We start from the raw sequence: 25,272 nt of genomic DNA on the forward strand, positions 1-25,272 counted from the left end.
GGTGTGCTGGACATTTTTCCTCCCTAGATGCAGCACTTTGCATTTCTCCTTGTTGAACTGCATTCTGTTGTTTTCTGCCCACTTGTCTAACCTATATGGTGTAGGGCAGCACAGCATTTATCCACTCCTTTTTTATACTACTGTAAAAACCAATTACACTGATGTAAATGTGTCCCTAATCTCCTCCTTTGTCTGAGAGGGTTCAAATCCATATTTTGTCCTACTGCCAGACAAGTACTCTGGCCTACCAGGCTATGGGCTAAATTGGGTGGAGACATTTCATCCTTCTATTGGCAACTGTTCCACTATACTAGTGATCTTGATCCACCGGTAGATCTTGGAGCCTCTTGTTGTAGATCCGAGCTGGGGTGAAGGTCTGAGTGCCCGCATGCATGCATGGCATGTGCTCCAGCCCAGCAGGTCAATCCGTGGGGGAGGGAAGGGGCAGGGGCTAGATTGAGGCCCCCACAGTGAGAGAGAGTGCTGCAGAGGCAGGAGCAGGGGTAAATTAAGTGGGGCCCCAGTTGGGTGGGACTTACCTGCGGAGGAGGTGCGCCCTCAAATAATTTTTTTTCCTCTGCCTCGATCTCCCCCTCCCCTTTCTTCCCCACAGATTTACCTGGTGGGCAGGAGGGGAAGGGATGGTGGCAGTGCACAGTAGATCTTGGGTTGCTTTCAAATGCCAAAGGTGATCTCCTAATTAAAAAGGTTGGAGATCACTGTACTATACAATGACTAATGTAAAATGCACAGTTCAGGAACCAGTGATCAGAATCCAGGATTCCCCTTCCTAGCTGAGTGCTCCACCCACTAAGCTACAGAGTTACATTTCTCTTTGCACACACTTCCCCCACACCAAATCTTGCATTCCTTTCTGCACAGTCCAACAGTTTCAGCAGGAAGATGCAGGACACCCTAACCCAGTTCTATGCTGTGTATCTTTAAAGGTGCAAGGAATTCCACTAAAATCAATGGAAATAATTGTAGGTTTGGATACTTCACTGAATGGGAATACGCAGAACTGTTTTTGATTGCTGCTTTATTTAAAATTCCCCTTGTTAACTCCAAGCAATTGTTAAGCCAACCTAAATAATGTGAAAACAAGAGAAAAGGCCAAGACTCTTAGATGTGGACAACAATCCCACTGCCCTCAGATTAACAGCAGGAATTGGAAGAATGACTAGATTTTGCATGTTCTGTGATCAACTTGGGACACAGGGTCATTGTTAGAATGTAAGGGCATTTTAAACTAGAAACTGAGACTGTTTTATATAATACCATAGGGCAGCCATCTCTCTTCTATGTCTGGGTTTGTCTTGAAAGCCAAGCAGAAGGAAGATTAGATGGCTGCCAGTCTGTTATATTGGCAAGGTTCATTTAATAATCTTGAGGTTTACAGAACAGAGAACAGACACATGTAGTTTAATTCCATATAAGATGCTTGTAGAGGGCTCCGGATTAATCAGTTTGAACCGGGGTGTATCTATGATGCATGAAAGTTATACAAGGAGACAGGCACCACACAAGATACTGTATACCCTGAATAAGATGCAAAGCCAGCGTCTGCGTTGGCATGACACTGCGGCACTGAGAGCAGCACCTGTTCCTTCATCTGTGAAGTAAGGAAATAGGGTGTATTAAAGGTTAGCACTTTTAGTCACTTAAACTGCCATGCCATTTAAGAAAGCATATTCTGTTAATTAGTCAAGCATTTTTTCCACATGTAGCATGAAGCATTTGAGCTGCAGCATGATGCCAATAGAAAGGAGGATGTTCTCAGGCATCTCAGGCCCTGTTCCTCTGAAGTGGTAGGGAAATAGGGCAGAGACTGCTGCTGGCATCAGACCTGTTACTGTGCTTTGGAGTGGTGGGCCATGCCAGAGAAATCTGCTCCCCCTCAACACGTCATTTAATTCCTGCCTCTCCTCCAGATCACTTTATGAATTTCTTAACCATGGTTTGCCCAGTGCTTACTCACCTTCCTTGAAAATACCTGTATTGTAAGAAGGTGGCCTTGAGGGATTATCACCTTAAAAAAAGGGTGAAAGCTGCCTTGTTTGAATTAAACTGAGTATATCTATGGCAAGAATACTGTAAGGAATAATCCTGCTCTGGCCAGGGATGACAAGGGTTTTAGCACTAAACCATGTAATAAAGCTCTTTTCCTCCCTAACTTCTGTGATTTTATTAAGCTTATGCATCTCACAGGGTGAAACTGCTCGGGGTTTCTAAGGAAACAATCCTATTTGCTACAGGGAACTTAATGTGGAATTTATGGCCCTTTGAAGAGAGAACGGGGTGTACATGGGGCAAGCAGGATACCCTTCTTCATCCCCTTGGGGAGACCTCTAGGAAATCATAAAGATCAGGTATAGCAAGGGGGAAACACACATTAAAGATTTACTGTTACATAAAGGATAAAATCCAAGCATCTTGCCTTGGAATAATCTAGTCACCAAATCCATGTGACCTTGAATATCTTGTAGTTTGCCTTGTCACTATGATCAACCAAGGCCTAGTAGGCTCTAGTCCAAGACTGTGTCATAGCTTGCCTCAACTCAACCAGTTATTAGCTACTGCATGAACTTTGTTCTGATTTATGAATCTTCTCTTTCATGTGTGGAGCCTCATACAGGTTAGCTCCGAGTGCTTTGTTTTTCCAGAATGCCATTTTATAAATATTTGGATACTGTGAAAGTCACTGCAGATTTTTACCGTACAGAAAAGGATAGAAATACTAAAAGTTATCATATAGAAATTCAGGAAGCAATAAGATTCTGAGATCTACATCTTGGGTGGTACCAGAACTAAAAACCTTAGTTCTGGGATCACATATGAATTTGAAATAAAATGAAAACAGATTTATTTCACTACATGTTCATGTATGGATAGCTTGCTTTAGCTATATGTACAGGGTGCATACATGTTCATGTATGGATACTTAGGCAAGAATTAAGTCTGGCTAAAGCAAGTTAACTTCTTTCAATTTAGTTAAATCAGTACAAGTTTGTACATATTGATTCATATTTCTGGCCTCTCTCAACACAAGTCAAAACTTAGCTACAAAAATTGTTACTGGTGCACTAGTGAGAGTATAACTTTCAAGAGAGGAAAGCCTGAAGACAAAGTATTTTTTTTACATTATCTGGTTGTAGTTAGGATTAATTTACATCTCTCTAAAATGCTGCCTCTGTATATCAGACAGAGACTGAATTTATTGACTTGGGTCACAGGAATATTTTTCTTGTCAATCTTGCAGACTCGCTGTTGGCATGTACTGGTCTTCGTGCTCAGAATAATTCAGGCTTTCATCTATCTAAGCCCACAGGACAGCAAACCATCCCTTTCTTTTAAGGCAGGCACATCAAACTAATGCCAGCAATTTCTGAGATAACAGTACATGGGGCATCTGTTCAGAGACTGAGCCTGTTGGGAAGCTTTACATCAGACTGCTAGTACGACATGTAGCTGTTGCCACAAAAAAGTTACAGACTGTCCTTTCCCTACATCACTACTTCACATTTTAGAAACAAAGCAGAGTAGCCAAAGTACTTCAAAGTCAGCAATCCAATGGCCAGCCAGTTAACAAAGGACAAGTTCTTGGTCAGAATCTGTCAAACCATCACACCAGGCTGATAGTCCATTTAGTACTGCAGTCAATTTGGAGTGTACTGCCTCATTTTAAGTTTGAAGATAGCATCAATCCATTAGAACTAAATAATATTGAAACAGGTAAATAACCTTTGGTTCCAATCAGATCTCCTCCCTCTCAGTCCTGCTAGTCAGGAATTACTCTTCTTCTCACATCAAAAGCCGACTGAAAACATTTCTTATCACTCCGTTCAAACAAACAAAACTGAACAGAAACACAAACTGCTTTCATCAATGGCTACTGTTCCTGAACATTTTTGGGCCAAGCTGCATTGTATCCCTATGATTCCATGTTGTGGACAATGGAAAAGTAATAGTTTGTGACCCTACAACTACAATGTCACCAAAAATCAAAGCGATATGGTAGACTAATTTAGACATTTTTCTGCTTCCCATCCAGTGGTGAGAAGGGGTAGAGCAGGGAAGGAGCAGGGAAGGAGTTTGACTCCTAGAAGTTCCTCACAAAACCCCAAAGAGTGAGAGTACCTATGTTGGAGGAAAACTGATTTTGAGCTACCCTACAAGCAAAACTTATTCTAGGGCTCAGGTTAAGTTTACATTAGCAAAGCAAAGGTAAATAAGCTAAAAGGGATTGGACACATTCTTGGAAGAAAGGGGCATCAGTAGCTATTTAGTAGCAAGAGATTTAGGGGTACAATCTCTGAATCAGAACTTCTTAGACCCCAGATTAGCCCTTTTAGTAGACACATTTAAAACATTGCAAATATAACAGTACTTTGACTCCTAAAATAACTAATAGCTACATCTATTAAAGAAAACTACGGCTGTTTCAGTGGGTGAACGAATGTTTTACCTCAGCATGTAACATCTTTGATTTCAAAGTATCTCTTCCTCCAATCTGGCTTTGCTTCATATTGAAAAAGAGTTTGAGAAAGATACAGAACACCAACAATAAATCTTTCAAGTCACTGGATAAAACAATGACAACTGCAATCAAGAGCTTAAAAAGGAGAGCTAGGAGAGAAGAGATCCTCTAATGACAAAAACACAGGTCTTATTTCCCCAAAGTGGAGTGTTGGTGCAAGTAACTAAACACCATATAAAAGTTTCATCAGTTAAATAGCAAGTTGCACAAACTCACACTTTCCTTCAATTTAAAAATAATATTTCCCCTTCTAGAAGCAGGAATTTAAAAACTATTTGCTTAAAAACCAATAGGAAGACTCCACTGACATTAACTGTTTTTAAATCTACATATACTGCACTAAAAAGTGAGGACTTTGCAAAGGACAATTCGAAGGAAGTGATTCTTTCCCTCTATTTGGCACGGGTGAGGCTACACCTGGAGTCCTGTGTCCATTTTTAGATCCCTGCTACAGAAAGGATGTGGACAAATTGAAAAGGGTCCAGTACAGGGCAACAAAAATGGTTGGAGGGCTAGGTAACAGGACTTCTCTTGAAGACAGACTGAGGGAATTGACTTGTTTTGGCCTATTTGATATGCTGTAGGGTCATGGTCTTGGACCAGGGGTGGGCAAAATCTGGCCCACCAAGGGATTCTATCCAGCCTGTGATGGACCCCTTGGTTCTGTCTGGCTCAGGCACAGGCACAGCCCAGACCATTGCGTGTGTGACCAGTCCTGCTGTCCCCAGGCACACAGTGGGGTGGGGCTGGCTTGGTGGCCATACTCAGCTTCCTAGCAGCCCCTGCAATAGCAGTTCTTTCTGTTCAGTTGCCACTGCCAGTGTTACTGCTGCTGCCAGACCTGGCTCCACTGTGGTGTTACAGAGGAGACTGGGCAAGACTTAGGCAATGGCAACTCTTATGTTCCAGCTGGCTTCCAGTGAGGCTAGACACTAGTGGGTCCAAGCCCCAGCTTGCACAAAATCTCAGTCAACACATTTGATCACACCAAGGACAGCAAGGGGCTGGGGAAAGGTGGTGTCAAGCTCCATAGGAAAGTGCTGAGGGACAACATCCAGGGCATCACCAAGCTGGTCATCTGCTGCTTGGCTTGCCATGGCAGTGTGAATAGTATCTCCAGCCTCATCTACAAGAAGGCCCAAGGGGTCCTGAAGGTCTTCCTGGAGAAAGCGATCTGTAGTGCCACCACCTATACGGAGCATGCCAAGCACAAGACCATGACCACCATGGATGTGGTCTATGCATTAAGCACCAGGGTCGCATCCAGTATAGCTTCAGTGGTTAAATAAAGGTGGAAAAACCCAAGCACCAGCTTGGCTGGTTATGCTGCCAGGCTTCATTGGTCAGCCTCACTAACCCCAAGCCAGCTCCCATTCACCTCCTCGGACCATTTTACTTTGCCTGCCCCCCCCACCCACTCCCCTGCCTCATTCAAGTTCAGATGCAAGCACTGCCTTCTGCTCCTCAAGTCTGCTACTCTTTGGTGAGTGAAGGACCCCATGTACGGCCTGGAAAGTGCCACTGGGTATAATGCATTTAAATAAAAAACCTAATCAAAATATAAGGGGCAGACAACTAGTTCTCACTCCCTCTGCCTCACTATTATAATCCTTTGCTGCTTTCTTCCCCCTTCACCTTTCACCCTCTCCAGCTGCTTATTTAGCTAATTCTTTTTTGCTGGATTTATACGTGTGTGTTTATATGCATGTATGTATAAATGTAAATACATGCATGTGTGTGTGTGTACAGGGGTCTATATGCACATGCACGCATGTACATGGGCCTATACACCTGCGCAGGTAAATGGGTCTTTATGCGTGCATGTACAATATACTCCCACGCACATGTGTACATGGGTCTACAGGCATGAACACACCTGTATACACAGGTCCAGAGAAGCGCACCTGTGTGCGTGTGTGTGTTTCTCTCTCTCTCTATATATAGTTATATGAAAAGAGATATATCTCTATATATCTCCCTTTCTCTCTTTATATAAAGTGAGGGCCGCAGGGGTGGGTCGGTCGGTCGGTCGGCCGGCCTCCCTCCCTCCCTGGCTGAGCCGGCGTCTTCCTGACGCGGAACATCCAACGGTCCTTCCCCCCTCCGCCCCCGGTCCCGTACCCAGCATGAGGGGGCTGAGGCGCCGGGCCATGCCCTTCGACAGGTCGTAGACGTAGAGCTTCACCGGGTGCAGGGCAGGCGGCGGCTCCATACTGGCGGGCGACGGCGCCGGCGGTCCCGACCGTGAGGTGACAGAGGAGCGCTCCCTTTGCGCATGCGTCGCGCGGCCGTAGCAGCCGGCGTCTGGGCTGGGCGGAACCGAGCTAGAGGAGCGCGGCCACGCGCTGAGGGCGTTACTGCCCTCTCCTGGGCGGGGCTGAGGAGCGGCGGCCGCGATTGGCTTAAGTGGAAAGGTCTTGCGGGTGGAGAACAGCGCCCGCGATTGGCGGGCCAGGCCGTAACCAGGAAATGCGCCGCGCGTTCGGCAGGCCCGGTCGTCAGGGGTGGGTGTGGTCATGGCAACGCGACACCGCCTCCGCCTCCGCGGGGGAGGGCTTCCTGCTACTTCCGCCTCGTGGGATTGGGTGGCTTTCAGTTCTGCGGGAGGTGATTGAGTGGGTTTCCGGTGGGGCTGTTGGGCGGAGGTAACTGTCCGTCTGAGCGCGCGGGGCCGGAGCTTGAGTCTGAGTCCCGCAGCAGGTGCGGGGCCGCAGCGCCGCTCACGCCTTCGTCTGTGTGTCCCTCCGGGGGCGCCGCCATGTCGGACTGGGTGTCTTACTACCACAGCGAGCGGGAGGAAGAGGAGCCGGAGGAAGGCGCGGAGCCTGCCGGTCAGTGTCGGGCCCGGGTCCCCGCTGGTAGCTCGGGGCCTCTGTCCTCTTCCTGCGCCCCCCACCCTTCCGGCCAGAGACTCCCCGCTGGCTGGGACATAGCGGCTCGGCCGGGCAGGAGGAGGCCAGCTAGGAAGTGTCAGGCTTGGTACAGCCAGGAGACCAGATGCTGCCCGGATTAGGGTTGCCAGCTCCGTTTGAACCTATTCCGGGTGGCTTCCTCACATGATGTAATGAGATAAATGACTTCGCTTCAGGAAAACAAATGCACATGAGTGTTACATAAATCAGATTCAACATTTAATATTTATTTTAATGAGCACCTCCTCATTTTTCTCGCGTGTGACTCTCCTCAATCTCCTGGAGATTTATCTCTAATTCCTGGAGACTCCAGGGCAATCCTTGATGGTTGGCAGCCCTAGCCCAGGCACATGCCTTGCGTCTCTGCTGAGAGAGAGGCTTCTGGGCCCCTTGCTGCTGTTCCCGCTGCACTGTACACACGGCTCTGCTGTGGCTTGGCCTGGGGCATCCATCTCTGGGGGGGCCTTGTGGGAGGAGCTGGGAGGGTACCCATGATGGGAGACTGTCAGGAAAAGAGACAGATGGCTGGTGGTGCAGGCATTCTGGAGCCCTCTCTGGGCTGTCTGTCTCTTTCCCAGGCAGAGGAGAAGGTAGGCTGTCAATGAATAGGCTCCCCTTGGGGCAGTGGTGACACACGGAGCAGCCCACTACTGCCCCTTGGCAAGAGAGTGTGCCAGTAGTGCTCTCTAGCCTGGAGGTTGAAATGCATGGACATTCTTGCTCTTCTCCCCCTGCTCCCCACAGTGGTTTTTCTACTGGTAAGAATGTCAGAGAAACTCTTACCAGCTGAAATGAAGGTCTGCACCTGGCCTAGGTTAACACATGGCCCACTTTATATTTACTGGTGTTACAAAATACAACCAGTATTGGGTACTTTGCCTAGAAAGAAAAGGACAGCCTGATTTTTATGACTGTTGGGATTTTTCTTCTTCTTTTCAAAGGAGATTATCAATACTCAGGTCGGGACAGTCTGATTTTCTTAGTTGATGCCTCCAAAGCCATGTTTCAGTCCTATGAAGAAGGTGAGGATGATGATGATTGGACTGCTTTTGAGATAACAATCCAGGTAAGGGTATTAAAGATGTGACTGATGATGCCTGTCTTGTAGTTTAAAGGATCCTAAAGTGCTTTATAAATTGCGTGTAAAATTATGTTTGCTGTAATGTAGTTCACCTTTTCAGCTAACCTGTTTATGTAGGTCATGGTGATGTCTGAACACAGACCTGTGGCGTAGAAATAGGTAAATCTATGCAGCAAGAACAGCAGCTGGGAGTTGGCAAGATCAAATTCCTAGTCAGACAAAGTAGCATTTGGATTTCATCAATAAGGTGATACAATAAGGACTAAAATCCGTGTGATGAATAACATTTCAAGAAAACTCTGTGTTTTCTTGCCCTCATCTCTAACAATGGAGTATTAATGTTCAACTATTAGTCATAAATATCCAGAAAGCGCAGCTGGTGCTGAGATGTGACTTAAAATACTGTGCCAGTCCCTGGCATTGCCAGCGCAAACTGTTTGCTTGCCGACGGCTGAACTCTATTATGGTTCCTGAAACTAATGTTTTGCACTCTTCCTTGCTTGCCTGTGTGGTTTCTTTCCAGTGCATCCGGAATGTGTATACCAGCAAGATTATCAGTAGTGACAGAGACCTCCTGAGCGTTGTGTTTTATGGTACTGAGAAAAACAAAAACTCGGCAGATTTCAAACATGTTTATGTTCTTCAGGAGTTGGACAATCCAGGTAAAATGTAACAGTGATCTGAAGGTTTCTGTGAAAAATTGGAACTGGGGAAGTCCATACGATCAGGCCTCCCTCTGTCTCATGCCCAAGGGAGCTGATGCTGTGAGAGAAACTAGAATACTACAGTTTTTGTGAGTTTTTTCATAGGTGTAATAAATTCTCTGGTTGGTGCTTCCCTGCCTAGTCAGGCAAAAAATACTGTTAATAGTTTGATTTTCTTTTGCTGGCTGCTGTACTGCTTTCCCTGCAGTCAATTCTATTTGAAGGGTCTTAACGCCTCAAAAAACTTTAAAAATCATTGCTAATTAACTAAAACTGGGGAGGGGAAGGAAATTAAGAAGGGAGAAAAGATCTATTTGTGGATGAAAGTTTAAAAAAGGAGAAGCAAGTGAGGAAGCAGGATATGAAGAACGCGCGCACGCACGCACGCGCACACACACACACACACACCCCTACAAGGCATGTCACCCATTGTCCAAGCAGTTATGAGAGAGGAGGGGAGCTGCAAATAGACTAACAGGGAAGAGGTATTGGTCAAGGTTGGGTAACCTGTAAAGTTTGAAAAATAGACCAGTTATCTACGAGCTCATGCACCTGAAGTATCGAACATCTTAACCATGCCTTCAGAATGCAGTGCTGTGATAATGCAATGACACAGTAACTATAAGGAGCTGTAGGCTTCTTGGGTTGGAAATGTAGCATGAACCATAGGCAGTATAGACCAATTTTCTGCTCTTGCTCTCTTTGCCTTTAGGTGCACAGCGAGTGCTAGAACTGGACCAGTACAAGGGAAACCGGGGAAAAGCACTCTTTCATGAGTCATTTGGCCATAGTAATGAATACTCACTGGGTGAGGCATTTTGGGCCTGCTCTAATCTCTTCAGTGATGTCCAGCTCAAGATGAGCCACAAAAGGATCATGCTGTTCACCAATGAAGATAACCCTCATGCCAATGACAGCACTAAAACCAAGCTAGCTAGGACCAGAGCTGCTGACCTTCGAGACACAGGTCAGGATTTTCACTTAGTGATGGAGCTTCATGAAGAGTAAGAGTATAAACAAAGATCACCAAATAAAGTGGATCAGTTGTTCTGGGATAAGTCCTGGCACAGCTGATCCACTTCATTGGGCAAAATGAATGTTACCCATTGCCCTGCAAGGTCGGACCCCTGTCATTTCCAGGAGCAGCCAGTGCCCAATATTGCAGGACAATGCTTGAGGTGCCTGTATGCAAATAGAATTTAAGGGTATAAACAGGGTTTCCCCATTTATAGAAATGCATGCCTAGAGTCTCTCCAGCATGGTAATGGGGCTAGGACCACCAGTTAGATGACTCCAAAATTGGGGAAACTGGGTAGGCATTCCCAGGGCTTCAGGGGCTCAAATCAGCACATCTTGGAGATTCCCATTTCCCCTGAAGCCCTGGGAATGCCTGCCTGAGGCAGCCAGAGAGCATGGGCAGCTCTGGTTTGCTTTGCCTATGTTTTCTTGCCCTAAAGCAAGTCAGATGTCAACCACAAAATAGCAGCACAAAATCACATTCCCTATGTCACAGCCACAGCTTTTGGCCATTTTTGGTACAACAAGGGTCATGGACAGCTGTCAGTGATGCTTTGTGTACTAGGTACTAGATCACATCCTTACTCTTTCTGCTATGTGACTTGATCAATTGTGAAAGAAACAATTTCCAGCTCTCATTAATTACTTTATTTTAGTGACCAACACAAATAGAAAAGCAAAATCTATGCATGTTTCAACTTCCTTTCCCATTTTAAGGAAATATCTGAGTATTGTGGAAATGTACTGCTGGAAGTACATAGAAATCAATTTACCTAACCCTCCCCACATCTTTACTTTGTGACTAGGTATCATCCTTGATTTAATGCACTTGAAGAAGCCTGGGGGGTTCGATATATCCAAGTTCTACAGAGATATCATTAACGTAGCAGAAGATGAGGATTTAGGAGTCCAGCCTGTTGAGTCAGGGAAACTGGAAGATCTCATGAAGAAAGTACGAGCAAAGGAGACAAGGAAACGGGCTTTAGCCAGGTGCGTGCCAAGTATTCAACATCTGAAATAGCATCAGCAACCTCTGGAAAGGCTTCCTTGGTGGAAGCATGGTGCTATAAAGGTAGTGTTTGAGCAGCATTTCCACTTCTAGATCCTAATTACTTAGTGCAAGATTGGTGGAACTTCCCCAGCTTTTGGAGATTTTTGACTAGAGGCTTTCAGTAGTGGGGAATGGAGCTTTGAACTAAACCCTATCCTGGCTGTTATATGCCATCTTCCCAACTGAGTCAGGTATGAAGTCATCATCCTGGAAAGGGAAAAAAGGCAGCTTGCTCTATCCTGACCCAGGAACCTGATTTGGTCAGTGTACATGGGTATGGAGTCTAACTCACTTGTCTTTCTGGCATTTCAGAAACTATTTATACCCCTCACCCAAAAAACCCCCCAAAACAAACAACAACAACAAAAGTCTGTAAGTTGGTTACTCTTAAATTGAATCTTGGCACAAAACTGATCAATTGACCCTCTTCATGTGCTCAAGTGTGATTTGAACACAGTGAGATGGAATAAGCTTAAGAGCTGTGTCAGTCTTTTATGAATTACTCTCATATGGACCAGTATCTCTGCAGGCTCTTGTTATCTGATTGAGACTGGGCTTGACCTTTCTGAAACCTCCCCTTTTTTAAATATCCCACAACATTTTAATAAGAACTTTTCAAAAGTGATGAAAGAGCCTTTGGAGCTACTTGCTTCCCGTAAGCTTAAGTAACTCATTTTCTGGTGATAGTGATTTTGACTCAGAGTGGGTAAGTGATGTTTAGGGACATGTTGCACTGGAGTTTATACAGCTAATGCTGTGGATTTACCTAGGCTTTTCCTTTTCAAGGAGTTATCAGACATCCATTTTTCATTCTGCCAACATTTATCCTATGATTATCTGTCTATTTTTTGTGGAGGCCTTTCACCAGATGCTAGGTGTCAAAAGATCATACAGGTTCTGGATGGAGTAGACTAGAGCTCTTAGAAGTCCTGCCCATCTTTGTTTTCACCCCAGTTTAGTAGCCAGATTTATATCCAAGAGGACAGTGTCTAACAGATGTTTTCATTTTATGTTGATGTCACATCATTGGCCTAAAAGTAAATGCACCTCCCACCATTTTCTTCTTAGAATTTGAAGATTGTTTTTCAGTTGTACACATTACTCTTTATTTTTCCAAGGCACTTCCTTACTATTGCACTACATGTCTTACATTGTTTGTCTTCCTGGGAGTTTTGCCACCTCTTCATTTAAGCAGGAGACACATTTCAATGGGCATCATGTGTGTTCAGCATGGGAGTGGTGTAGGATGGTTAGCCTGGGCCTGTATTGTGGTCTGTCCACACTCACTTCAGGGAGTTGTGCCCCCCACATCAACAGTTACACGTTGTTTATGCATTGAGGACTTGTACTAAGCTATTTATATTGGCGAACTCTCAGTTCTATGTCAAAATTAAGATATCTTTAGAGAAGCGGCATTACAACACTGGTAATGTTATTTCAGAAACGCATGTGATGTTTGGGGGAGAACAAAAGAGAATCTGAGAGAATAAATCGCTAGAAGAGAGAACTTCTTTTTGGAGATTGACTGTGGAAGTCTTCGTTCTGTTTGTCTGTTACTCCCATACAGGATAAACTTTTATCTGCGCAAAGACATATCCTTCACTGTTGGTGTTTACAACTTGGTCCAAAAAGCAATAAAGCCATATCCAGTGAAGCTTTATCGGGAAACCAACGAGCCAGTTAGAACTAAGACACGAACATTTAACAAAGAGACAGGTAGTTTGCTTCTACCTAGTGATACCAAGAAAGCTCAGGTAATACATCCCATATATTCTTGCTTTTCTTCTCAGTGTGGGATCTGCAGGGGCACCAAAAGACTTACCAAAACCATTACTTCTTTTTGTATGGCTCTTCTTAAGTGAGCCACAGAAATGCAGAGGATGACAGGTTTATACTGCTTGTTTCATTTCCCTTAGAGATAATGTGATCCTGTTGCATTTAGAAGCTAGGCAGACTTGGAGTAGGTTGTTATGTGGGTTAGCCTCCATAAAAGGACAGCTGTTGATGGATTTGAGGTTGGGGGCCGTGGGTTGCATTCTCCCTTTGCAATGATTCAAGTTTGTCTGAAAGAGTAGACAGTAGTTCTACTGATGGTCTTGCATCTCGATAGCCTATTCAGTGTTTTAATCACTTAAATAATGATACTGTGCTACTTCTTTACTAAAGAGTAAAGGTGTGAGTGTTCTGACATTTATTTATGTATATATTTATTTATTTTTAAAGCCAAAGCAGATTTCCTTGTTCTTCATGCCCTAGCATTGTTCATCAGAATGATTACCACAGTCTCTGGTCAGATATAGATGAATTTTTATTTTTACAGCTAAGATGGAGTTTATAAAATGCTTCAGAAAGCTTTGGGATGGAGGGAGTTATGGAAATATAAGATTATTGGCTGTGTTGTATCTTTAGATTAAGCAGCTAGTATGTCAAAAACACAGCATCTTGCAGTAAAAGATCTCTAAGAAAAGCATAAACCTAAAATCAAAATCTCTGTGACATCTGTAGACTGGATTAAAGTTCATAACTGAACATAGTTATCAATTACTTTGTGAATATAAATATACAGCAGCGCTTTTAAACAAGGGACTGCTAATAATATTTTGCTGTGGAAGATTGTGGCTAATTTGTTCACCTTAAATAATTAATTCAGCAAAAGATTAGCCCTTCACATGCATGTTTTTCTCTTTTTGCAAGCAATGCTCCATAACCCACCACCACTTTTTTAGAGGGGACTGTTGAGGTGCTATAGAAACTAAGGCACAGGTTTATGAAGTGAATCTTCAGGAGGATTGCAAGGGATAGGTTAAATGAAGATATTGTGTGTATAACAGCTAAAAAAATGACTATACAATTGAAAGGATCACAAGTTTCTCCTTTGTTGCTAGTAATTCTTTGTAGATTGGCTATGGGCCTTTCTTAAGGCCTGCTGCCTTTCAGATTTTAACACAGTAAATTTTGTTTAAATTGGCTTTAAGGATAGCATATTGGTATTTATTTTCATTGTGGACAAATACTTCCAGGTTATTGGTTTTCCTTTCGTCCACCCCACCCCTTTGCTACTGATGTTGCCTCCCCTTCTTCATTCCTTCATGATATATGGGACAATTCAATTGGTTCTATTCTTAAAACTGTCGTCCCCCCCATTTTAGACATATGGGAACCGTCAGATTGTATTGGAGAAAGAGGAGACTGAGGAACTGAAGAAATTTGATTCCCCAGGTTTGGTTTTGATTGGCTTCAAACCTTTGGCAATGCTCAAACAGCATCATCACATTAAGCCCTCCCAGTTCATCTATCCTGAGGAGTCCTTGATGAGTGGTAAGAAAAGGTGGGGTGTAAAGACCCAACAGGCAATCATCTTGTAGTGTGGCTGCAAACTAATTCCTAGTGGGGAGGGAAATGGGGGATGGGGAAGGGTGGGACAAATATCATTTGAAGAGGGACATGAGATATTCAGACTCATTAGTGCTTTCTTGTCTAGAACAAATTAGCTTTGATTCATTGATTTGACTAATGCACACTTTCGCCATTATCACCCATGTTTTTGGCTTCATTTTCCATGCTGACCCTATTTTCTTTTTTTCTTTTTTTTCATTGTCGTTGACCTAATGTTCACCCCATAAGATTTTTGTCATTCATGGCAATACTTATCTAGAAACCTGAGGTGTATGGAGACTCAATCAACAAGGGATCAAGACATAGAGCTTGAGAGAGATGGTTAGGACATCTGGATACAGAAGTTGCAATTATGTCAGCTAGAAGGATAGGTGCAGTGCTAAGAAAGAACATGTGAGCTAGCAGTATTTTCTGATGCTGGTTTATATTAGCTAGAAGGAGAGAACTTTAGGGGCCTCTCTGTCTCCCTTTACCATGTTAATTGTGTATTTGGGATAGGGACAATGTCACGGTGTGTAAGGGAAGTGGGATTAAGTAGAAGTAGTTCAGTAAGTGTGTCGCTTATAAAAAGGGCTCTGTCAGAACAGGTTGCTCCATTCCCTCGGAGTCCCAGACGCACTTGCTGTCTGGGTGCAACACCTTCAGGGAGGTAAGACCGGATACTTGATTGTCCACTTCACTGCCTTGCAGTATTTCCAGCAACATGCCTTGTTCAGTGGATGTACAGTTTGGGTATGCATTTTTTTGCCAACCTCTATGGTAAAAAAAACAGGCTAATGTTGACTGTTCCTGAAAAACAGTTTTGACCCTGATTCTTAATACTGAAGGCTTGTGGTGTGCCACTGACTGGATCTCCAAGGATGGAGGGTGTTTATGCTCACATCATAGCAAACCTGATTTTGTTGTCCCTTATATTCTCTTTGAATGGGTGGCACGTCTATTATCAGGACAGATACCTCTTCTTTCATATATTGGCAAATCCTGCCCTTTCATCAGATTTCTCTTGCCCTTTTTTGTCCAGAGAACATATTGTCCTCATCCTAGAGGGTTTGCCTCCCTTCCCAGTCCCCCATAACAGTTTAATGTTGTTTTTCCTGTCTGGAATCTTATAGATATTGCCAAAGAGTGACAGGTGCTAAACCTGCAGTACTTTCAGACTATGTGCCTGAATCTCCAGAGGTGAGCCCTGTACCCAAATCTGACTGATACAGCCTTTATTGTGTAGGAAGTATGACCCTGTTTAATGCCTTATTAACCAAGTGCCTGGAGAAAGAAGTGATGGCATTGTGCAGATATGTCCCCCGCCGGAACACTCCCCCCTACTTTGTGGCCATGATCCCTCAAAAGGAAGAGCTGGATGAGCAGAATGTGCAGACAGCCTCTCCAGGTGTGTGAAAAATTGCATTTTTCTTTATTGCAGTAGAAAAGAAGGAACTAGACAGCAAGTACGCTGTGTACTGCAAGGTGTTTCTTGTGCATCTCAAAAACAGAAGAGAAAATAATTGTCTGTAATCTCTTGCTGCCATTTTTCCATGTCCAGAATCTGACACTGCAAGCTGCTCATAGCAACTCAGGCCAGAGTTGCTTGCTTAAAATGTTGGGACAGACTCATGCAGAATAAATGCTCTGAGAGATTTACATGGGGTACCTGCTGCTAAGAATTTCTAATAGAGGTGCACCAATGCATCGATCCAATACTGGATCAGCACCGATATAAAGAAAATTGACTATATTGGAAATCGGCCTGATGTGGCTGATAATTTGGCCAATAAATGTCTGGGTGTGCATGCAGCTGCAGTGCAGTACATAGATGGTGAGGAATGGAGCCCAGCAGCTTGGAGAGATGCGTGCAGCTGGTAAATCTGTTGTGGTAGAAGAGGAGGGAGGAGGGAAGGGGTATGGGGTTGCAGATCAAGGCCCCCCATGGTGAGGGAGAGAGTGAGGCTGGTGTAGGTGCTGCCCAGCTGGGGTGGGGCAGGGTGCAGGATAGAGCCACAGCTCATTCAGGAGGCATGGGGTACAGGGCGGCTCTCCCTGCAGTGTGCACCCCGGGCACAGGGGGCGTGCCCCCAGATCTATTTGGGGCAGGCTGCAGCTGGGGGCCGCACTGTGTTTTGAGCAGGTGGTGGTGGCACTGGGAGAGGGGCCACAGGTGGCTGCAGCCACCCCAAATTTTGCTGTAGCCCCCTCCCAATGTCGCCACCACCCACCTTGAGTGCAATGTGGCCCAGGCCCCCCGCCACATGCCGGGAAGAATGTGGACCCTGACCCCACCCTGCAGCTGCAGCCTGCCCTGCCCTGCCCTGCCCTGCCCTACGCAGATCCGAGGGCACATGCTCCTCCCTGCCCCCAGTGCCTTCCTGGGGTGCATATAGTAGTGAGAGCCACTCCCTCTTCCTGCGCCCCCCAGATGAGCTGCGGCTCCATCGCATGCCTGCTCCACCCCAGTTGGGCAGCCCTGCCCCACTCCCTCCCTCACCGTGGTGGGCGTTGATCTGCCCCCCACACCCTTTCCTTCTCCACTCCCTGTCCACTACAACAGGTTCACCAGCTGGATGAAGTTGTATTGGAAATCAGATTGGTATTGGCCAATATGCCTCCTTAAAAATCAGCTATCGGTATTGGCTCTCAAAATCTCGCTTGGTGCACCCTTAATTTCTAATACCAGGCTGGTGTTGGTATAGTTGAGTTTATGCCATGTTAATCTGATGAGCCTAAATAACAGTGTAGTTAAAGCCTTTTGAAAACCTCCGTTTAAGTCCATACTTGCCCAAGGAAACATAACCTCCAAGATTAACATAGGTGTGATACTTCTCTTCCCTCTTAGTCCCTTGCTAGCAGGGTAGATGATTGACCTTAAAATGGAGAAACCTTTTTCACTACTGGTTGCCTAGAGTCCTCTGCTGTTCCGTGAATTTGTTCTGTTGTTGGGCACTTAGAGGTAATGAGGAGCAACAAATTTCATGTATTGATCACCCCAGTTTTATCAATTGAGTAGAATATGATTAGGAAGCAGGAGTAGATTATTTCCTTCTGTCTTCCCTCCTCTTATAGCTGGTAAAGCTTATGTTGGGGAGGACAAGGAAGAAGAACAATGGTGCCCACATTTAGTGAATGTTATCACAGAAGTGCTTTATAAGCACCAGTTTAATTTTTTTAACATCCCTGTGAGATGGATTTTTTCCTTTTCAAATGATTGGAAGGTGATGCAGGAAACTGCTGGATGGCATTAAACTTCAGATTCTAGCTTCCCATTGTGTATTTAGTCTCTCCCAGGTGTTCTTCAGTATTTTTATTAGTGGTAATGATGTTTTGGTAATGTCCAGAAGCCTAAGTGTTTGAGGTGATCTTTGAATTTGTATAAAGATACTCTTGGCAATTCAGGACTGAGAATAGGGACATTTCTGAAAAAGAAAGAGTTACTTGTTAATTTTGTGTGTGCACTTGCATATAGTACTGTCTAGTTAGTATGAGTAAACTGTTTACAGCCATTTTGGCTTCTGTCATGTGTCTTGAGGCTGTCATTGGATGACAGATTTGTATATCTGTTTCTGCCACCTAGGTTTCCACCTCATTTTCCTGCCCTATGCAGATGACATACGGAAAATTGACTTTACAGAGAAGGTGCCAGCCAATGAAGAACAAGTGGACAAAATGAAGGAAATAGTCCAGAAGCTTCGATTCAAATACAGGTGAATGGAAGCTGGAGGTGTGGGACATGAATGTTTTTATAAAGCCTGTCACCTGCTATATTGTACATTATTCAGTGGCAAGCAGCTAAAGCAGTTGCACAAGATCATAAATTTCAACACATTAGGGAGCTAAGACTCTGCAATGTATAATATAATTAGGGCTGCTTCTTTTTTTTAACACCTCTGAGTCCAGTAGGCTTTCTGGACATCCAGGAACACATTGACACTAAACATTGGAAAAAACCATTGCTTGAAATTGGTTGTGTAACACTTGAACTGTGTGATGGGTTCAAACATGGTGGCCAAATTGGACCTCTTACCAGTGTTAATTTATAATGGTTGGTTGCAAAACTTGAGAACATATCTAAAGATTTGTTCTCATTGGGCTGGTGTAATACGCTGGGTTTCTGCTCCAGCAGTCAAAATTCCATGAAATGCATGTAGCTACACTTGATCAAAGATAACTGTAGTGGGTGCATTGTCTAGATAAATTCAATTAGTCCTGCCATCTTTGTCTCACAATTAATTTGTCTCGCATGTAGAAATTACATATGCAGGCCCAAATTGGTCTTGTAAGGGAAAATTAACTTTGTTTTTTTTATCAAAGGAGGCCTCATTTTCCTGTAGAACATGTATGCACACACATCTGCAGAATCACATGTGCATGTGTGTGTGTGCATACACAAAAGGAAGGGGACTTTCTACCCTTTTTGGTAGTCTCCAGTGTAACCTATCTCACTGTGCTTAGCTGGGAAACTTGCAGGGACATTGATTGCAAAGTAGTTTGCTACCTTTTTTTTACCCTTATAATAGTCACTGTGTATATGCAGCTCTGCTTATTTGATAGAACTGTTTTGATGTACCCATACACAGCATGCCTTACAGCAAATGTACCAGTACGTTATGAGACTCCTTAAATATTTGACTTGGCTCAAAGAGATGTTATACCCTGGTCTGATAGTGTATTTGAGTGGTGGAATAAGAGCCTTTGCCTGATCTTTTTGTAAGGAAGGTATTGAAGGGTCTTTGAAATGAAAACACAAGATAATAGTTACTACTGAGCTGGGGTGTCTCCACCATAAGAAGGAGAATTATTTTAAAGGAGGTGTATGTTTAGATGTTGGGTATGTAGACAGAGCGAAACCAGTATTAATGTGGAATGGTGACCCCTTCAGGCTTTTTTTCAGATTCCCATAAAAGTTACTAAAAAGTGGCCAATGATGGCTTTTGAATAAGCATGTTTGCAGTCCTGCTAATAAGTTACACTTACTTCTTGGCATCTCTGTTGAATATTTCTGGATTTTGTTGACAGGAGTGACAGCTTTGAGAACCCTGTCCTGCAGCAGCACTTTAGGAACCTGGAGGCCTTGGCACTGGGCATGATGGAGCCTGAACAAGCTGAGGATCTGACAAGTGAGAATTATTACTTGATGCAAAAAGAGTGTGGGAGAGGTCACTTGCATCTTCCACTCTGGGTCATAGAAATGTGTTATTGGAAAATCCAAAAGGGCTCCTTTTGTGTTTATAAAAAAGCAAAACAAAACTGTTAGCATTGTGCAGTTCTAAGACTTAATCTGGAATATGTGGTGATGGTGATCTGCTTCAAGGGCTGTTTTAAATTTTGTAGTTCTGGTTTTGCTATTGCAGTTCTTTTGCTATCCCTGGCCCTTTGCTTCCCCCCACTCCCAAAATGTATACTTGTTAAAACATCCCTTCTAGTCTTGTTGAGAAACTGGTGATATTTTTGTCTATGCAAATATTTGCATGGTCTAAATTAAGACCAAATTGCTATCACTTGGAGCTAAATTTTCTGCATTTTTTCACTTAAGTCATGAGAGATGCAACTGCTTTTCCAAAGGTCCTAAACATGAACTATTTAAAATTTAGGTCTTGAGATGTTAAACAGCAACTACGCCCTGCCTTCTCTTTTTTTGACAAAATACTTCAGTAGGTCTTAAAATCATGACCAATGAATTAAAATCATGACCAATGAAAGTAAAAAGGAATTGTTTAATTTATCTTTTAAAATAATGACTGAACAGTCTTTGTATACTGGCAGACAGCTTTTTGGCTTAAAATTCACTTCCCTAAAAGTCCACTGGTATTTCACTTTGAAAAAATGAATGAAATTCATTGGCCGTCTGCTGGTGGGAAATGATGCCGCCCCGTGGCCAGTAAGAGCACACAGCTCTGGTACTTTGGTACTCTTTCCAGGAAAAGCAATAACCTCTCTGGAAAAGCAGTAACCTCTCTCTCTCTCTCTCTCTTTCTCTCTCTCTCTCTCTCACTTCTCTGTACTTTCAGGTAAAATTACTGCTTTCCTGCATTATGATAGTACAGTCTAAGGGCCCCACTTAAGAATCATGACTTTATTGTACTAAGCAGTATAAAGAAACATGACAAAAAGACTTTCTGCCACAAAGAACTGACAGTCTTGATGAGAAAAAAACAGGTAACTTAAAAAAAATAGGGCTAGCAAAAGATTATGAAATTAAAAGAGATGGCAAACCTTTCTCCCCACATCCTGCTATATTTTCTCTTTGGTTTTCTTTGTATATAGGCATGTACTTTTTTTCCCTATTGAATATACAACAAAGTCTAATCAACTGTGCATTATACAATGTTAGTGACAGTATTGAGAACCTTAACTTTCTCATTTCCTGATTCCTGTACATTCAAAATTTGGTTACTGTTCTGTTAATGTACTTTTTGCATTTCATTTTTCATGTTTGGAAAGCATTTAGGAAAGATGGCTACTCTTTAAAAGCATTTATTTTTTAATACAGTAGAATTTGGTGATTACATTTTGTGTGGGCTGCATTTTGGTGAGTACAAGTCTGTTTCTTTTGTCAGTGCCTAAAGCTGAGGAGATGAATCGCAGACTGGGTAATCTAGTAGAAGAGTTTAAGCAGCTGGTTTATCCACCTGATTACAGTCCTGAGGGAAAGGCTGGGAAACGAAAGCAAGGTGAGTAGTGAAAGCAACAGGCCAGGGTTTTGTGAGATGCAACATGCTGTTGTTGTCAGCTGTTCAGAGGCTTTTGTATTTCTCATTTTCTCTCTCTTGGGGGTTTAAAGTGAAAAGTACTCTCTATAAATTGCTCCACATCCACATTCAAATAAAATAATATATTACCTTGGACTATGATCTTGGCAAATCTTACAAGCTAAAGTAGTGTGTGGTCAAACTAGGCCACTTGAATGGGAAACCTCTGAAGGATATTCAGCTTGTTGCAGGAAGAGGGTGTGTAGTTGCTTACTTGGCCCAAGTTGAATATTTTTGAGAGACTAATAAAAACCCTGCATTTTTTTTACCTCCTTGTACATCTGAGGGAAGACTTTGCATGAGCTGTTAAATTTTCGTTACTGTTTTGCAGGGTTGTGGTAAAAAATCCCTTACCAGTTGGATGAAAAATTGAAGCTTGGACAACTTGTGGGCTGGATCCCATTGCACCTAAAAATAGGGGTTCTAGCTTCAGTGTCCTAGCCAATTTCTGTATTGAGCAATTGCATTCTGCTGGCCCCATAGAAATCACATAGAGTGTCACATGAGAATAGGTTTCCTCTGAGCTTATAAAATCTATATCTCATTGTTGTGCATGATCTCATGGTGTCACTAACACAATGAACTGTAGCTGCTTTTAGGGTGAAATACATAACATAGAAACTTGTTGCATGTGTGCATGATGCATTGCCTTTATGGTATGACGTACTAATTGTTACTAGACTGATTGAACTATCTTTCCTGTCTTAATAGTCCTTCTAATGTCAATGATCGAACTTCCCTTTTGCAACAGGAGGTGGTGATGCGCAAGTGGAGAAAAAGCCCAAGATAGAAATCTCTGAGGATGAGCTGAGGAGTTCTGTGCAGAAGGGCACTCTTGGCAAGCTTACTGTGCCTGCTCTGAAGGAGGCATGCAAGGCTTATGGGCTAAAGGTTGTTGGGAAGAAGCAAGAACTTTTGGATGCACTAACTGAGCATTTCAGGAAGCATTAACCAGGAACTAGTGCCTAGGGTGACTCCCTTCTGCTAAATTCAGTCTCCTTACAGGGCTGGTTTGTTGGCCTGAGTTCAGTTTTCATCCAGAGGCAGAGGGCAAGAAGGAGAAAATAACTCTGCATCGAGTGTTGTAGTCCGTAGTGGAGAAGAAAGTTTATCCTCCTGCTGGTGATAGGTATATGCCAACTTGTTTTTTGCTGATGGCAGCCAAGGGAAAAACAAGCTATCCCCAACTCTGGACTTATGTTTTAAAATCAGTGCTGTTGTGCTATCTAGGTTTCTAAATAAATGCAAGTATACTTTGTAGTCTGTGTTATTTTGGGGCAGCTGGTATGGTAAAAGGATGTGACATATACAACCAGATTTGCTTATTGAAAATAAAGAAATGGAATAATCCGTGTTGGTTAGGTGAATTATTGCTGTTGGCTTAACTGTTCAAGTTTTGTGTTTACAAGAATTATAACCATGGCTCCTTGCTCTTTTGATCAATACACAAAGCCCATCAATCAAAATTGCTAGACAAGAACAAATTGCTTTCTGTTCTGGCCACAGCATAATAGAAACAGTCTGCAGAAACTGAAAAAGATGTAAGTACAGAAATGTTGCTGAGCAGTTATTTAAATAGTTTGCATAATCTATTTCTTTTTCGAAGCTGAATTGCAAAAGGGGGTGGAGTGGTGGGGGATCCTAATCGGTTATATTTTTAAAATGTTACTTGAATATATTCTTTGGAGGATGTGAGTGAAGATGACAACCTAGTAGCCTGTAATCTCAGATAAAGCTTTTCCAACCCTCAAGTGAGGGTGAGTCAGACTACTTTAAAGAACAAGTCCATGAATAAGGTCATTAAAAATAGCAATTTGGATTTCTCTTATTATTTAAAGTGGCTTTTAGATTACACTTACGCATACTGCATACTTGTGCAAACCACATACAGGTTTTTAAACTCTCAGTCCCCTTTCTAAGTGTAAGGGCTAGGGAAGTCAGGTTAAATAATCAGTCTCCTTGTTCTAGAGCAGGGTGGCCAACCTGCGGCATGAATGCCGCAAATGGCAGATAAACTCTGTGTGTGGCACATGACAGATCAGGTAGGGTGCAGGAATAGAAACCAGAGCAGGAGATTGGGCAGGGAGCACAGAATATCGAGCAGAAAACAGCACAGCAGATTGGGCAGCAGAAGGGGATTAGAATGGCACTTGGGGAGGATCTGGGGCTAATTTGTGGCATGCCTGCCGAAAAGGTCGACCCTCACTGTTCTAGAAGGTGGTGATGGTGGTGGTACAGCTGACTGTAGTTTTACCTATAATTTTTCATGGTTTCCGTGCATACTTTCAACCAATGATCCATTCCTTTTTATACATGCATGGTGTAATAGAGGCCAACAGTGAGATCCTTAATACTGACAATGAAGCAATCAGGGGAGGTACTGGTAGCAGTAAATGAAGCAATATAACTTGTTTATAGAGTCACTACAGCTTGTGCAAATAGATAAAATGCAGGCTAACTTTAAACTTTGTAGTTTGTTTAGTATGTCCACAGCATGAAATTTAGTGTGGGCTGCAAAACTCCTGAGCTGACAAAATGCTTGGGAGGCTAGCCCATGTTAAGCTCCATACTGTCACAGCCAACCTACTCCAGCATCTAAGCCAACTTGTTGGGTGTGGCTATCTGAGCTACCATAGCAACAGTGACAGTGGTGTGCTGGTAGCCTTTGTCATGGGCCACCGCACCCTGTTGGTCTGGGGTGGGCAAAATACAGCCTGCAGGCCAGATTCAGCCCTAGGCATTTTGTCTGGCCTGCGGGTCCTTTGGCCTCACCTGGCCCATGCATGGGGGTGGCTAAGGCTGTAGTGCATACAGTTGGTCCTGCCACCCCTAGGTGCACAGCAGGGCTGGGACAGAGCAGCAGCCAGACTCCATTTCCTGGCAGCCCCTGTGGTGGTTCCTTCCAGTTTCTGCCACTGGACCAAGCCCTACTGCCTGGGCACTCCAGCCCATTTGTTTGGGGTGCCAGATGGAGTGGGTGGGTGGGCCTGGTCTCCATGGAGACTGGGTGAGATCTGCACAGGCAGGTTGGGCAGACGGGATGGGGCTGCAGGCAGGCAGGGAACCTCATTTAGGGTGGGGGGGTGGGGCTGGGGATCAGGATTATGGGGCAGTGACAGTGCAGGGTCGGGGTCTGGGGCAGAGCCGCAATCCAGTCCCTGTACACCTCTACCCGTGGAACCAGCCCTCGTTGCAGGGGCATGCGGGCAGATCGCAGCTCTGCCTCAGTCCCTGGCCCTGTGCTGTTACCGCCCTGTGATCCCAATCCCCAGACCTGCCTGCCCATCTTGCTCCCAGATGCTGCTACCTGCCCGCCCATGACCTTATCTTATCTGTGCTAGGATGAGGCTGTGGGTGGATGGGGAGAGGCATCCAGGACCGACTGGGATGGGCAAGCAGGGCCAGCACTGGGGCTAGGTGTAGGGTCACAGGACCAGGGGCCAGGGCAGAACCACTATCTGCTGCCCACTTGCCCGTGATTCGTGCTGGTTTCACAGGCAGAGGTATGCAGGAATCATGGCTCTGCCTTGGCCCCATGCTATCACCATCCTGTGATTCTGGGATCTCCATGGAGTCCAGCCAGGACCCACATGGGAGGCCAGTTAGGGAGTTTTGGTGAGCTATTGTCAGGAGTGGGGGGGTTGACCTGGCCCACAACAGATACCTAAAACTCCCTAAGTGGCCTTCCAGCCAAAATAATTGCCCACCCCTCCAACAGGTAAGTGCTCCTAAGTAGGAAGCTGACCTTCTTTTTAGTGAGTCTGGACTTGTGAATATAGCTTTCTACAAAATTGGAAAAGGATACCGATTACGGCTCTGGCCCTCTGCAAACTGATC

General features: G+C 44.1%; 2 protein-coding genes and 1 long non-coding RNA gene across 7 annotated transcripts in view; 1 reads left to right on the forward strand and 2 right to left on the reverse strand.

Moving 5' to 3' along the window:
• DESI1 (desumoylating isopeptidase 1) overlaps window positions 1–6,914 on the reverse strand; it is a 16,712-nt gene extending 9,798 nt beyond the window's left edge. The window contains exon 1 of one of the 2 annotated variants that reach the window (XM_019545031.1): window positions 6,659–6,864. In XM_019545031.1, the coding sequence (XP_019400576.1) occupies window positions 6,659–6,749 (91 nt within the window). In that variant the 5' untranslated portion in view covers window positions 6,750–6,864. Of the gene's footprint in view, window positions 1–6,658 lie in introns of both variants that reach the window. The other variant, XM_019545032.1, reaches the window with a different exon arrangement.
• Window positions 6,915–7,213: 299 nt separating this feature from the next.
• Window positions 7,214–22,695, forward strand: XRCC6 (X-ray repair cross complementing 6). Of its 4 annotated transcripts, none has more exons than XR_002102909.1 (12): window positions 7,214–7,368; window positions 8,391–8,515; window positions 9,054–9,192; window positions 9,947–10,201; window positions 11,058–11,241; window positions 12,870–13,056; window positions 14,452–14,620; window positions 15,924–16,085; window positions 18,261–18,390; window positions 19,703–19,803; window positions 20,695–20,842; window positions 21,244–21,326. XR_002102909.1 is itself a non-coding variant. In XM_019545029.1 (12 exons), the coding sequence occupies exons 1-12, from the start codon at window positions 7,296–7,298 to the stop codon at window positions 22,194–22,196; spliced, it is 1,689 nt and encodes a 562-aa protein (XP_019400574.1). In that variant the 5' UTR covers window positions 7,214–7,295; the 3' UTR covers window positions 22,197–22,279. The 4 variants fall into 4 exon arrangements, 3 of the variants coding, with proteins under 3 accessions (XP_019400574.1, XP_019400572.1, XP_019400573.1); XM_019545029.1 differs by lacking the exon at window positions 20,695–20,842 and adding an exon at window positions 22,147–22,279 and having other exon boundaries at window positions 21,244–21,357; XM_019545027.1 differs by lacking the exon at window positions 20,695–20,842 and adding an exon at window positions 22,187–22,695 and having other exon boundaries at window positions 7,216–7,368; window positions 21,244–21,357.
• LOC109316741 lies at window positions 17,665–19,744 on the reverse strand. The gene is made up of 2 exons (XR_002102910.1): window positions 19,661–19,744; window positions 17,665–18,102 (listed from the first exon to the last, which is right to left on the reverse strand). It is a non-coding gene; the product is annotated as an uncharacterized LOC109316741 (long non-coding RNA).
• Window positions 22,696–25,272: the final 2,577 nt, after the last annotated feature.

This window comes from Crocodylus porosus, unplaced genomic scaffold (assembly GCF_001723895.1).
Source record: "Crocodylus porosus isolate Cpor-Errol unplaced genomic scaffold, CroPor_comp1, whole genome shotgun sequence".
Lineage (NCBI taxonomy): Eukaryota > Metazoa > Chordata > Crocodylia > Crocodylidae > Crocodylus > Crocodylus porosus.

What these genes read in the sequence shown, in the direction of transcription:
- XRCC6 (XM_019545027.1), top strand. Translation starts at nt 7,296, where the DNA reads ATGTCGGACTGGGTGTCTTACTACCACAGCGAGCGGGAGGAAGAGGAG. An exon ending in ACAAGCTGAGGATCTGACAA is followed by an intron (nt 19,804 to 21,243) that starts GTGAGAATTATT and finishes TTCTTTTGTCAG; the next exon opens with TGCCTAAAGCTGAGGAGATG. An exon ending in GGCTGGGAAACGAAAGCAAG is followed by an intron (nt 21,358 to 22,186) that starts GTGAGTAGTGAA and finishes CTTTTGCAACAG; the next exon opens with GAGGTGGTGATGCGCAAGTG.